General features: G+C 39.0%; 2 protein-coding genes across 2 annotated transcripts; one reads left to right on the top strand and one right to left on the bottom strand.

Annotated features, from left to right (window-relative positions):
- Positions 1-743: 743 nt before the first annotated feature.
- On the top strand, positions 744-3,550 carry dlx4b (distal-less homeobox 4b). The gene is made up of 3 exons (XM_054767824.1): positions 744-1,407; positions 1,753-1,946; positions 2,933-3,550. Exons 1-3 carry the CDS (start codon positions 1,068-1,070, stop codon positions 3,194-3,196), a joined length of 798 nt encoding a protein of 265 aa, XP_054623799.1. The 5' UTR covers positions 744-1,067; the 3' UTR covers positions 3,197-3,550.
- Positions 3,551-9,374: 5,824 nt separating this feature from the next.
- Positions 9,375-11,469, bottom strand: dlx3b (distal-less homeobox 3b). The gene is made up of 3 exons (XM_054767292.1): positions 10,961-11,469; positions 10,318-10,502; positions 9,375-10,193 (listed from the first exon to the last, which is right to left on the bottom strand). The coding sequence occupies exons 1-3, from the start codon at positions 11,328-11,330 to the stop codon at positions 9,879-9,881; spliced, it is 870 nt and encodes a 289-aa protein (XP_054623267.1). The 5' UTR covers positions 11,331-11,469; the 3' UTR covers positions 9,375-9,878.
- Between the last annotated feature and the right edge of the window lie 503 nt (positions 11,470-11,972).

Raw genomic sequence — 11,972 nt, 5'->3', positions numbered from 1 at the left:
AATGCATTTAGGACAATTGAAATAAATAATATTTCAATGATTGTGACCTGAAACTTAGAAAGTGTATATCGCGTAGTATTTGCCCTAAAATGTTGCCAGAATATGTTTTTTGTGGGTTTTTTTTAAATGTTTTAGTGTTTTTTATTATTTAAATTATTATAAAAGTATAGGGGAAAAGATGCATTGGCCTACATGTATTAACATTATAGTTCACTATTTTGCCAATTTCATTATTATAGAATTATGTCTAAATGATGCCAAAAATGTAAATGTGAGCAAAAAAATCACGTTTTATTTCATTTAAAAAATACTATGTTCTCATAGGTCTAATTCAAAGCTTTTTCGGCTTTTTTCACTGTCGTGCAAAATGATAGAAAGTTTTTTTATGTAATAGAACGATACTAAAGAGCATAAAAGGTTCACTGTTTGGAAATGCTTTTTTTCAAAAGACAAGCTTTTTCGCTTAATACTTCTTTTTACTTGTACTTGTTTTATTTCCTGAAAATTCAAATGTTTCATTCAAATATAAAATAATGTCATGCAATCTACTCAATAGGGGTTGTATTGAAAGTAATAGTTACAAGTACACGCCAATTATATTGAAGCAAATATGATGACATTCGTTGTGCGCTTGAGGCACTGATATTTGGATGTCATTGTGGAATCGAACAAATGTTCTGTCAGTCATCCCATGGCATGATGATTGAATCTCTATATTGTATAGAAGGAGGTCCCTGCAGGGTGCACAGCTTGTGCCACATAATGAGGTGACAGTTTGCCGCTGAAGGCCAATCACGAGAGAGAGAGAGAGAGAGGGCTTGCAGACAGAAGACATGCAGTGTGTTGAAGCTCTGCGAGCAGGAGGTGTTGGACGAGCCATGTCAAATCCTCTCTTGATGTTTGCTTCTTTGCTTTTATCAGATTTTTTTTGGAGCCTCCAGCTGTTGTGGATATGTAACGGAGATTTAAAGAGAACATCTGTCCTTTTGAGTGTGGATTTAGTGCAAGTTCTCCTCACAGCCCGACAGAACTCATGAAAGCATCTTCTTCATTGTGTGGACGCGCACATGATGTCTATGGCTCTCATGCCTGACACTTTCAATGGCCCAGCAGACCCGTCCAAATCGGCGTTTCTAGAGTTCGGACACGGACATCCGGCTCACCAGCAGCGCGCCCCTGGGCTTCCTCATCACATTTACCCCGTGCACGGCTTGCACACTGCCGGCCATTCACAGCACGACGGCTCCTTCCCGGCCAGCGCGTCCTATGGCCGCTCCTTGGGTTACGCCTACCCCGGCGCCGTGAATCCTCATCCCTCGTCTGCTTACATGCCCTACCAGCACAACAACAGCAGCCCCAGCAGCAGCAGCAGCAGTTTGAGCCTCCACGGCCGATTAGAGCACGCAGGTATGTCACTGCAGAAGACATTTACGCACACAGTTACGCATGACTTCACTTCGTCGAAAAAAAAATCGTAAGCATATTCTATAAACCATATTCACCGCTTCTTTTATGTTTTTACTTCCAGGGCATATTTACTGTACAAAATAGTCACATTTACTATACAAAGCGTGTTCAAATGTATATTCTGCAGAAAAAAACGTATATTCAAGTTAAATTGACATGATTGTTGATGACTACTGTAATGAGTCCTGTGTGTCATTCATCAATGTCTTTAAAGCCTTCCCACTTGAATCATTCTTTGCATTGCATCTGAAAAAAGTTACCTTTTCCTCAATAATTTCTCCCCAGATCACGACAAGTCAACTGGGCTTGAAAACAGGGACGTTCGTTTAAATGGCAAAGGGAAGAAAATCCGCAAACCCCGAACCATCTACTCTAGTCTGCAGCTGCAAGCTCTGCACCAGCGCTTCCAGCAGACCCAGTACTTGGCCCTCCCTGAGCGCGCAGACCTGGCGGCCAAATTGGGTCTCACTCAGACCCAGGTAGGTGTTCGGGTGGAGCCCATAAGTCACACTCACATTCGACAGTAATTAGGTATAAGACCTCAATTAATTCACATCTTAAGGCTCCATGAGTCTGATATTGTTTACCTAAACCATCATTTTGGCATTGAAACGTGCTGCTTATTTACTCATGTATTTCTAATTGTAGTGATTTGTAACTGGAGCCTCTAATAATGCGTGACTTATTTACTACACTAATTATGTGGGCGCCTTTTTCTATTTGTCAGAACTGGAAATGTGCTCTCATGTGATGAAAGCTTCGCCACCATGGGTTAAGGAGAAAACAAAACCAAAGATAACCACATTATCCCATAGTATGTGTTTATGTACAGTGTGACATTTAATTACTTTTAGCTACATGAATGCATTCATTTGCACAGTTTTCTCACATCTGAAGTATACAAATTTTAAATGGATTATAGGTATGTGACAAAAGTACGATACTTTCATAGATGTGCTACCTAAAATGTCACATTTTTGGCACTTCATTAGGTACACACGTGAACCGAAAAACAATATATATTGTCTTCGTAAAAATAACAATGTTTTTTTGTCGGTACTAATATAATAATATCCTTTCATTAGGGAGGTATTCATTTTACAGCATTTTTAATATTGCAGTTTGCATTGGCTACTGCACTACATCATACTGAGCGCTGAGATTTGGACTCATAATGTCACCAAAATATTAGCAATAGCTCTCGGTATTATGCAGTGGAGCTACAATTATGAACGTACTTGAATAACCACCAGATAGTAGCAATCAAAACTTGTAAAATATGTTAATGTATGTTTTTAAAATGGATTGGATCCCATTGTGAAGATGTACCTAAAATTATGGCCGTATTTATGCAAAAATGCCCGCACTCCAATAATAATAATTTTTCGTTGTATTCACCTCAATTGCGGTAAAGTGTTTCCCAAATGTGACACATCTATAACAAGCATTCTGTCTTATGTTGCAGGTGAAAATCTGGTTTCAAAACAAACGCTCCAAGTATAAAAAGATCATGAAGCATGGAAGCGGACCAGAGGGGGAACACCTAAGCAGCACCAGCTCAGCCTCCCCCTGCTCGCCTCATGGGATTCCCCAACTTTGGGATGTGTCCATGCAGGCGAACAAAGGCGGAGGCCCGGTGTACCCCAATAATTACATGAACACTTTGGGTCACTGGTACCCCAACCAGCATGCTCACCAGGAGGGCATATCCAGGCATCAGATGATGTGAGTGGATTTATCCTGCAGGCCTGATGCTTTATTTGATGGTGCGCAGCCATCATCAGGAACTTATTCAGGAGGTGGCTTTATGGTGAATTATGCGCATCATTTGAGAGGACATTTATTGACAAACTTTTGCAAGTCACTGAAGAGGACTTTATTGTGTGTCTGGATAAATGCTTTGAATGCGTGTGCATGGTTTTAACGGAGAACAAACGTTCTCTGGCTATTAAGCGAATCAACAATTGTTGAATGAGCCTTATTATGACTTTTTGGCTCTTTCGATGCGTAAAATGTGCTATCAGAGTCAATTTACGCAAGTGGGCCCTCGAAAGGAATCCCAATATGCCTTGTGAAATGCAAATAAAACACTGTCTTTGACTAAAGATTTGTTAAATGATGCTGTATCACTTTTTTTTGGGGGGGGGGATCTCGTTTTTTTCGTTAATGAGAAAAAATAGGCAAGAAAAAAATGGTGAATACGATTTCATCATAACACTGGCATTAAATGTTTTTTTTTTCAACTATATAGCTTTTCAACCTCTAAACTCGTTAAATTAGACAGTTTATTTATTTAGTATTAGACAAAGTGCACGTACAATACGCACACGTGTACGCACGGAACAAACACTTCACAAATGTACTCAAAAGTCTCAATCATGATAAAAATAGATATGCACAACACATTTTTTTGAGATTGCAAAAGCCCCTGCAAGGGGCACTTTAATGTTAACACTCTTTTCCATTCATTTCCTTTGGCATGAGCTCATAATTAATTAAAGCTTGTTAAAAAGATACATAGCTGGCTCTTCCTATACACTTTTATGATAGTTTTCACATTTTTGGCTGAAATAACTTGATATAAATGTGTTACTGGCTGTTTTAATAGAGCATTTGAAGTTGTTTGTTCACGCTGTTCATGCATCATAACTGTGCTCATATGGCAAAAAAAAATAGGAATACATCGAAATAATGAATTGGAAAGCCTTCCAAACTTAATGTGCCTCCCTAAGTTATTTACCCCACATAAAAATATATAGGACGTTACCTCACACTTCTTTTCATTTTAAAGCCTTCCAGATTGAATCCTCACATGTCACTGCAGTTCATGTCCTGTCTGTCCTATAGAGTCCAACCAAGAAATGAGTCAAACCAAAAATGGAAGAAGTCATTTGAGTCCCCAATATCTCCCCTTTATATACTCTATCCCTCGTGCGTTGCCTTTTCCTCATTGCTGGTGATGATGCGCCCTGTTGAGCATTGCAGCATGCACCAAGTGACATCTGGGAAAATTATAGGCAATTTCACATCTCCAGATTAGAGTAATGGCTCATGGCGATGAACAGATGAAGTCTTTCAAATATGGCCAATTATCATGCAGGGGATAGTTTTTAAAAGGGTTGTTTTGTCAGAGGATTCTGATAAAAGCAACTTGTATGTGCATCTTATTGCATCCCCAGTTGGATTCAATGGCAAAGCAGGCCTCTGTGGTGATGATTGTCATTAACTGCAGTGATGTGAGAGTGTGACATGTCAGAGTATGCGCACAATTTGCTTTTCTCTGAAGCGAGCCTCTTGTATGGATTCTTTCTCCTTTGGGGTTTAAACGGAATCAAGTTTGGCAGACGTCAGGCGTGCATGCAGGCGCTGACACACACACACACACACACACACACACACACACATACAAACACACCATTGTGTTTACATCTCTGCAGATGACATTGTGATGACTTACACTCACTCTCTGGAGACTCCCCCCCCGAAAACCATAATGACTACTTGCATCCCCAACTCTCCAAGTCTTCACCCTCAAATGTAATGATTTATGTGTGTGGAGACTCGCTCCTTGTTCCCGGAAGGAATAGGATTGGTGTCACTATGATGTGGAATTTGTGAGATATCCAACAAGAAAAAGCACATTGTACATGCATAAGCATCCAAAACACTGCTGAGCAAAAGCCAAAGATAACAGTTTACCACAAAATGTTATTTCCCTCCATAAAAATGTATTTTATATGGTATACAACAATATATATCACCACAAGAAGAGAGAGACGTTTACACAGATAATAATGCTTAGTCTTAATAAAACAACATGTTTATTACTGCATTCATGTAAAACTGCATTGTATGATACTGCAAGGAAAGATCGGTATCACTATGATGTGGAACAACTGTTCACCACAGCAATGGCATTTTTCTCCATAAAAATGTATTTTAATACTGTAGTACATTATGACCACAAGAGCTGTAACAAAAACTCTGCCTGTACTTGGACAATAATGCTCAGTCTTAATATAACATGTTTATTTTTGCAATAATGTAGAATTGCAACTTTGGATAAGCAACTGTTAGAAAAGAGTCAAAATATTAGATATTCCTGTCGATGCAGTTTTAATGCAACTAATGCAAACCACTAGGGACTAAGGGTGTCACAAGACACTGTTCACGAGATGAGACTATACACAAGATTGGGTCTACGACTAACTTTACTTACTTTACTTTAAAAGTACAATAAAAAATATACCGTATGACAATTATATTGCAATCTACTAATGTAATTTAAAGAGACTGTATGACTGACAAAAGGGCTCAATCCGTTCATGCCGTTGTTCTACTGAACAAGCGCGCCAAGGTGCTGAAACCAATGCACAGAGTGAACTCTCTTCCTGCCTGTGTGGAGGCAGGAAACGAGGAAAACAGACACTTATGCACATGGCAATGCATTGAGGCCAGCAACATTTTCGGGTTGATTTCATTCATTGTGTAATTAATTAATTAATTAATTTCTTATCATCCTAGGCCTAGCCTAGTGCCCACGAGAAAGTTTTTTTTCTGAACGAGAAATCTTGTCATGTTCTAATCTTGCAAGATCTTGTGACACCCCTACGAACCACAGTAATAAACATAGTGTTAATTGAATACTTCAGTGATAGTCTGTCAAACATTTACCTTATTGTCAAGATTTTAATGCGAATTATAACTATGGATTAACTAATTATAACTATTGATTGGTGCATTTTGCCATATAGTTAGAACCAGTGATGGAGTAATGCGCCTTATATTCGAGTAACTGTAAAAATAAGTCATATCCCGACTAATTACACTATAACCTTTTTTAAATCATAAGCATATAAGCTCTTTAATGCCCCCATAAGCAGAAACCATGCACACACACAATACAAATATCATTACAGAATTGGAAGCCAGACATCACATGACAATTGCAGCAGCTACAAGGTGCTATTTAAATCTTTATCAGATGCTGTCTTTTCTTTCAAATCATTTTTGTGTTGGTTGTTTAGACGCTCGTGTCTGCAGGCCACATTTTCCCTTCAAGCTTTGGAAGTAGCACTGTACCCATCAAATGGACCTACCATCCCAAGACCGGGACCATGAGGGTCAGCCAGGGTTCACAGCTGTCCACGCTCTCTTTATTTTATTTGTTTACAGCAAAGTTGACCGTATGAGTGTGATCCCAGCCGCCCATTCTCCATCCAGGCTCTATGTCTACGTGCTGGACAGCTGCTAGAGGTCTTTCCATCGTCGCGTTGGCCTCGCCGAGGAGCTCTCGACCTCCACCTCAACCCTCATTGTTGCCCCCCAGAGACAAGTGCTGACACCCCGCTGCTGACTGCTGCATGAAGGAAGTAAAGATCTCTGAGACCCTAGCAGTACATCTATTTAGGGTTGCCATTTTTTGCTTGATTCAAGTTCAATAGTTCACGTCCATGGATGCATATTTAAAGCTAACATGAACTGTATGTGTGGGGGCCCACACACTCTTGCACGCTTGTCTTCAGCACAAATGTTGTCCTGATGAAGGCAGCCAAGGACCACACATACCGGTGTGTGCGGCAGGTGGAGGTCACCTCAGAGAGATCACATGACCTTTTGAGAGACTTTATTGATGTGAAAAGGCAATGGACATCAGCGAGCAAAAACACATGCAAGGCGCTGATAGTGACTGAACTTGAAGGCAAGTGGTGGTGTGTTTAGGGACAATGTGGTAAAACGTGCCAAGTTGTCAATGTGCTTTTACTTTTGAGAATTAGGAATTTTTAGAGAACATCCACATTTATTTTGCAGATCAAAATGTCTGACCTCCAACTTTTTTTAAAGAAATATCATCAATTCCTATGAATACCACCACTGATCATCATCACCATAATCATCCATGCCTACATATGCATACTTACAGTGTATAAAATAGCACCACTTCAGTCGATTACGGTCAGGAAATCATTTTTGTCATACTAACTATCCGTTTTAAAACAATAAATATACTGTGTTTTTATTTTTATTGAAGTAGGTCAATAATTAAAATATAAATATAAGAGCTAAATGTGTGTGTGTATATGTATGTATATATGCATATATATATATATATATATATATATATATATATATATAAGTACTTACCTATGTACTGTAGGTTGTACTGTACACATGAAATACAAATGTTTATATATAAATAAATATATACAAATTATATCTGTGTGTGTTTGTGTGTGTATATATATATACTGTATATGTGTGTGTATACTGTATATCTGTGTGTGTGTGTGTGTGTGTGTGCAGGCCTAAATTACTTTAATGTAGGTCAAGCTACACATGAAAATTAAATGTCTATGAAATAAATGGAATATAAATAAAATATTGTCACATAACGTATATGTATGTAAAATAGGCAAAATACAAAATGTTAGCAATTCATAAATGTGTATTATATATGTAGAAATGTTATTTATTGAAAAAGGTCAATCTACACATGAAATGTAAATGTGTATATAAATATACAATAAATGGATAATAAATATATATTATACATATACAAATATATTTTTTATTAAGGTAGGTAAATTAAAATACAATTATTATAAATGAAATCTAAATGTATAGTATTCTTACATAATTACAAATATGTATGTAAATTATATACTTGTGTTAATTAAATCCACAATTGTATTACCCCATGTTTTGCCTCCACAAACACGCAACATTAAGACATTAAACATTAACATGCAATAAAAACTAGTAAACTTACTGACAATTTATAAACTTATAATTTTACAATATTTTCATTGCTAATGTGCTTTTTGTGACTCGCACTGCAGTTTCTCATTGTAACACCTCCCTAAAAGGTTTCTAATAAAACCATCAACACCTCATAAGCAAAATGACTCACTGGTGGATGTTTAAAATATCTCATTTTATCCACCACTAGTTCATTATTCTGTGCATGTTGTTGTGCTTGTGGAGTCTGAAGTACAATGAGTCAAGAACACCTCCAACACACACACACCCACACACACACACACGCATGCATGCACACACACGCTCAAAGTGCTGAAAGCTCGACACAGAGACGCAATAAAACTGAAAGACTCCAGCATGTCTGCAAGTCCTCCTACTCCTACTGCAGCGCGCAACGAGCAGTGCTGCTGCCAACACGCCATTCTGCACTGCATGTACTACAACTTGTTTTTGTGACATACAGTGAGCGCACGCTCCCAACACATTGTTTAACGCTGTCCAATTAGTTTACCAAAAATACACACGTCCAGCAATCAATCCTCATTGTTGCATCGATGTGTTGCTATCACGGTGTTATGTCCACGCTGAGTGGCGCATTCTTTCCGAACTTGAAAAACAATTTGCTAGAATCACATAAAACATGCTTCTGATATTTGTAATGCGAGTTTATATGTATTCAAATTGACGGACTCTTCCTTATAGGCTATAAACGTCACTATCTAATAAGATGCAATACATGAACTTCAGAAATTCTGATTTTACAAAGACAATAATGCTCCTTTTTTTCATTCAGAACTATTCTAATAATAGTATGGATGCACGACCAGTCCAAGGTGTATCCTGCCTCTCGCCCAAAGTCCGCTGGGATAGGCTCCAGCATACCCTCGCAAACCTAGTGAGGACAAGCGGCATAGAAAATGGATTGATGGATTATGGATGCATACTTCACACCAAACAGCTCTCAGGATTATGCAGTGCAGCTCGATAATAAAGAAAAACTGGGCATCGTTATCTTTGTAAAAGCAGATTTTCTGCAGCGCCTGTTTTGGATTTTATACATTTTTGCAGCAAGTAAGTGGCCAGCGAGCAAATATATAAGGCATTTTTATAAAGGGGCTAGACACACAACATGCAATTAACACCTTTATTCAATGCACAGTAAGGCAAGGAGTGGACTAATTACATGAATATAAAATGACTCCTGCATGGAGAACCATTATGGAGTCGTTCAGACAAATATGATTATAATAGTGGTTCTATATAAACACATATTTACAGCCTTCGATGTTTTGTACAAATCCTTATAAATATGACCTGAGTTTTCTTCTACAACATGGATTCTTCTTCTTATTATTATTTGAATGTAGCGTGTAAAAAACGTGTTATCATTTCGCGTGGTTAGTGTTTACAAAATTTACAAAAGAAGGTAATACAACAGAGAAGATAAATAATGACTTTTTAAAAAAACACGCCAGATGTCCTTTAAATATCACAAGTGATCAAAAATCCCTTATGTGTCAATTGAAAACCCAGTTCTGGTCTGGATCTTTTCAGGCCCGCCCAAACTTTTCCAATGCACAGCCATTATGGACAGACCTCGTTTTGTGGAAAAAAAACAAACAAACAAACAAAAAACCAAAAATGAGTCTTTGTTAATAAACTGCACCCACACTCTGTGGCTGGACAGGGTGGTGCACGGTGCCCGGGTGCTGTAGGTGGGATCCCTGCTGGTACCAGTGGTTGCTGTAATCGTCCATGTAAGGCGGCGACGAGCTGTGTGTCGGTGGCGGCACTTGAGGCCTGCTGAGGGGGGTGTTTTGGGGGGGAGTGTTGTCCCACACCGCGGGGGAAGGCGGAGAGTTGCAGGCCATGGAGTCGCTGGCGTTTGGGCTGTGATCCAGTGGGACCTCGCCGTTTTTGTACAGCTTCTTGAACTTGGATCTCCGGTTCTGGAACCAAATTTTGACCTGAGGAAGACATATTAAGAAACATTAGAGCAATGATTGCACTGAGAAACCAGGTTCGTCGCGCATGATCACGCATATGTTGGTTTCATTTTCTACCTAATAATAATAGATCCAGGTGCCGTACCTGTGTTTGGGTCAGGCCTAGTTGGGCCGCAAGTTCGGCTCTTTCGGGCAGAGCGAGGTACTGCGCCTTCTGGAAGCGTCTCTGCAGAGCAGCGAGCTGGTAGCTGGAGTAAATGGTCCTGGGCTTGCGGATCTTTTTGGGTTTGCCATTCACCATGCGAACCTCTGGCTCTGGCTCTTCTTTTACTATAAAACACATTAAATATATTAAATGAACGGCTAATTTAACGTTTTAAAATGATATTTAAAAATACATCATACAAGTGAACGCATCACACTGTATTAGTAATCATGGTAAACTTCGCAGCGTTAGAGTAACTCTGTAAAGATCATGAAAAGGTGTATCAACAAAAAATACCTTGTCAGATTGAATCATATTTTGCTTATTTTTATGTTTTATTTACACTTTTTTACAAACTGTATTTACACTTTGCACACACATTGCTTGAACAATGACCTGAAATGAACACAAACAATGTTGTATTTAGTAATGATACCAATAAATCAATGATATTATCATATACTTACTTGATTACTGCACCCCTACAAAACAATGCAACATGAGGCATCTTTTTTGAGTTAACTATAATAAGGGGGAAAAAATAGTGTCCTTGTTATTTCAGAGCAATATTATGGACATTTACCTGAGTTAGGGGGTGATGCCTGCAGGTGATCTCTGTTGTAATGTCCATACTGTCTGTAGCTGTTCGTGTAAGGGTACTCTGATTTAGTGGCGTACACTCCAGCAGCTCCCATTCCGTTCAGGTTAAACTGGTGGTGGTAAGAGTTCATGGACTGTCCGTATGCTTGGCCCTGGTAATATTCGTGGTGGCCGTGGGCCGTCTGTCCTGCACTGTAGTAGCCCATGTCCGTCACGGATGACTCGGGAAGAGTCGGGGAGTCCTTGGAGGTTGGGTGGCAACTCATAGATCCGGGAAGTTCAGTCAAAAGACCAGCGATCTTCTTCTCGTATATCTGTCCTGCACTCATGCTGGGAGGCTCTTGCAGGAGCATATACACAAATCCACGCGTGGGTCCCTCACTTCGTAGCAAAGTCCACTTAAAAGTCTTCCAGCTGCAGTAACTAAAGTTGTGGCATAGCTTGGCGCCTGTGACGTGAAGTTATAGAGAAACGGGCTGGATGCTGCGCTCTTATTGGCTATATCACACCTCCCTCCTTCCCCTCTGCACTCTTCGGGAGAGGTAGACGATACTGCAAATTTAGGTACCGATCGGATACCAAGTAACTACAAGGACAGTCTGGCCATACAGATACCGATACTTTTTAGTTTTCAAGATCATTGAATGATTTTGTAGATGTTGCCTTTAATTTGTTGATCATGATGATGATTATTAAGATTTTTGGGCGAACACATTGTGTCAGCACACTTATTTGTGAACAATATTTAATTCAACAATATAAGACCTGCAACAACATCAACACAATAATACACCATGTCCCATGTTCGCTTGTATTTCATACAATTGTATGAACAACATTAAGTCATAAGTGCAGAATAAGTGTCCATTGACTTATTCATTGAGCTTGTAAACGATATAACAGTGTATAAATATATTCAATATATTTGAAAACCAAAACCACAGAGATATTTGTTTAAGTAAACAAAAGAGAACCGAAAAATATCAATCTCATTA

This window comes from Dunckerocampus dactyliophorus, chromosome 2 (genome assembly GCF_027744805.1).
Source record: "Dunckerocampus dactyliophorus isolate RoL2022-P2 chromosome 2, RoL_Ddac_1.1, whole genome shotgun sequence".
NCBI classification, from domain to species: domain Eukaryota; kingdom Metazoa; phylum Chordata; class Actinopteri; order Syngnathiformes; family Syngnathidae; genus Dunckerocampus; species Dunckerocampus dactyliophorus.
This window is presented reverse-complemented; position numbering and strand designations above follow the sequence as displayed.

Bases quoted from the DNA above. Each gene is read 5' to 3' on its own strand.
- dlx4b (XM_054767824.1), top strand. From the start codon at position 1,068: ATGATGTCTATGGCTCTCATGCCTGACACTTTCAATGGCCCAGCAGAC. The intron at 1,408-1,752 runs GTATGTCACTGC...ATTTCTCCCCAG, and splicing joins CGGCCGATTAGAGCACGCAG to ATCACGACAAGTCAACTGGG. The intron at 1,947-2,932 runs GTAGGTGTTCGG...CTTATGTTGCAG, and splicing joins TGGGTCTCACTCAGACCCAG to GTGAAAATCTGGTTTCAAAA.
- dlx3b (XM_054767292.1), bottom strand. From the start codon at position 11,330: ATGCTCCTGCAAGAGCCTCCCAGCATGAGTGCAGGACAGATATACGAG. The intron at 10,503-10,960 runs GTAAATGTCCAT...TGTGTTTTATAG, and splicing joins GGCATCACCCCCTAACTCAG to TAAAAGAAGAGCCAGAGCCA. The intron at 10,194-10,317 runs GTACGGCACCTG...TGTCTTCCTCAG, and splicing joins TAGGCCTGACCCAAACACAG to GTCAAAATTTGGTTCCAGAA.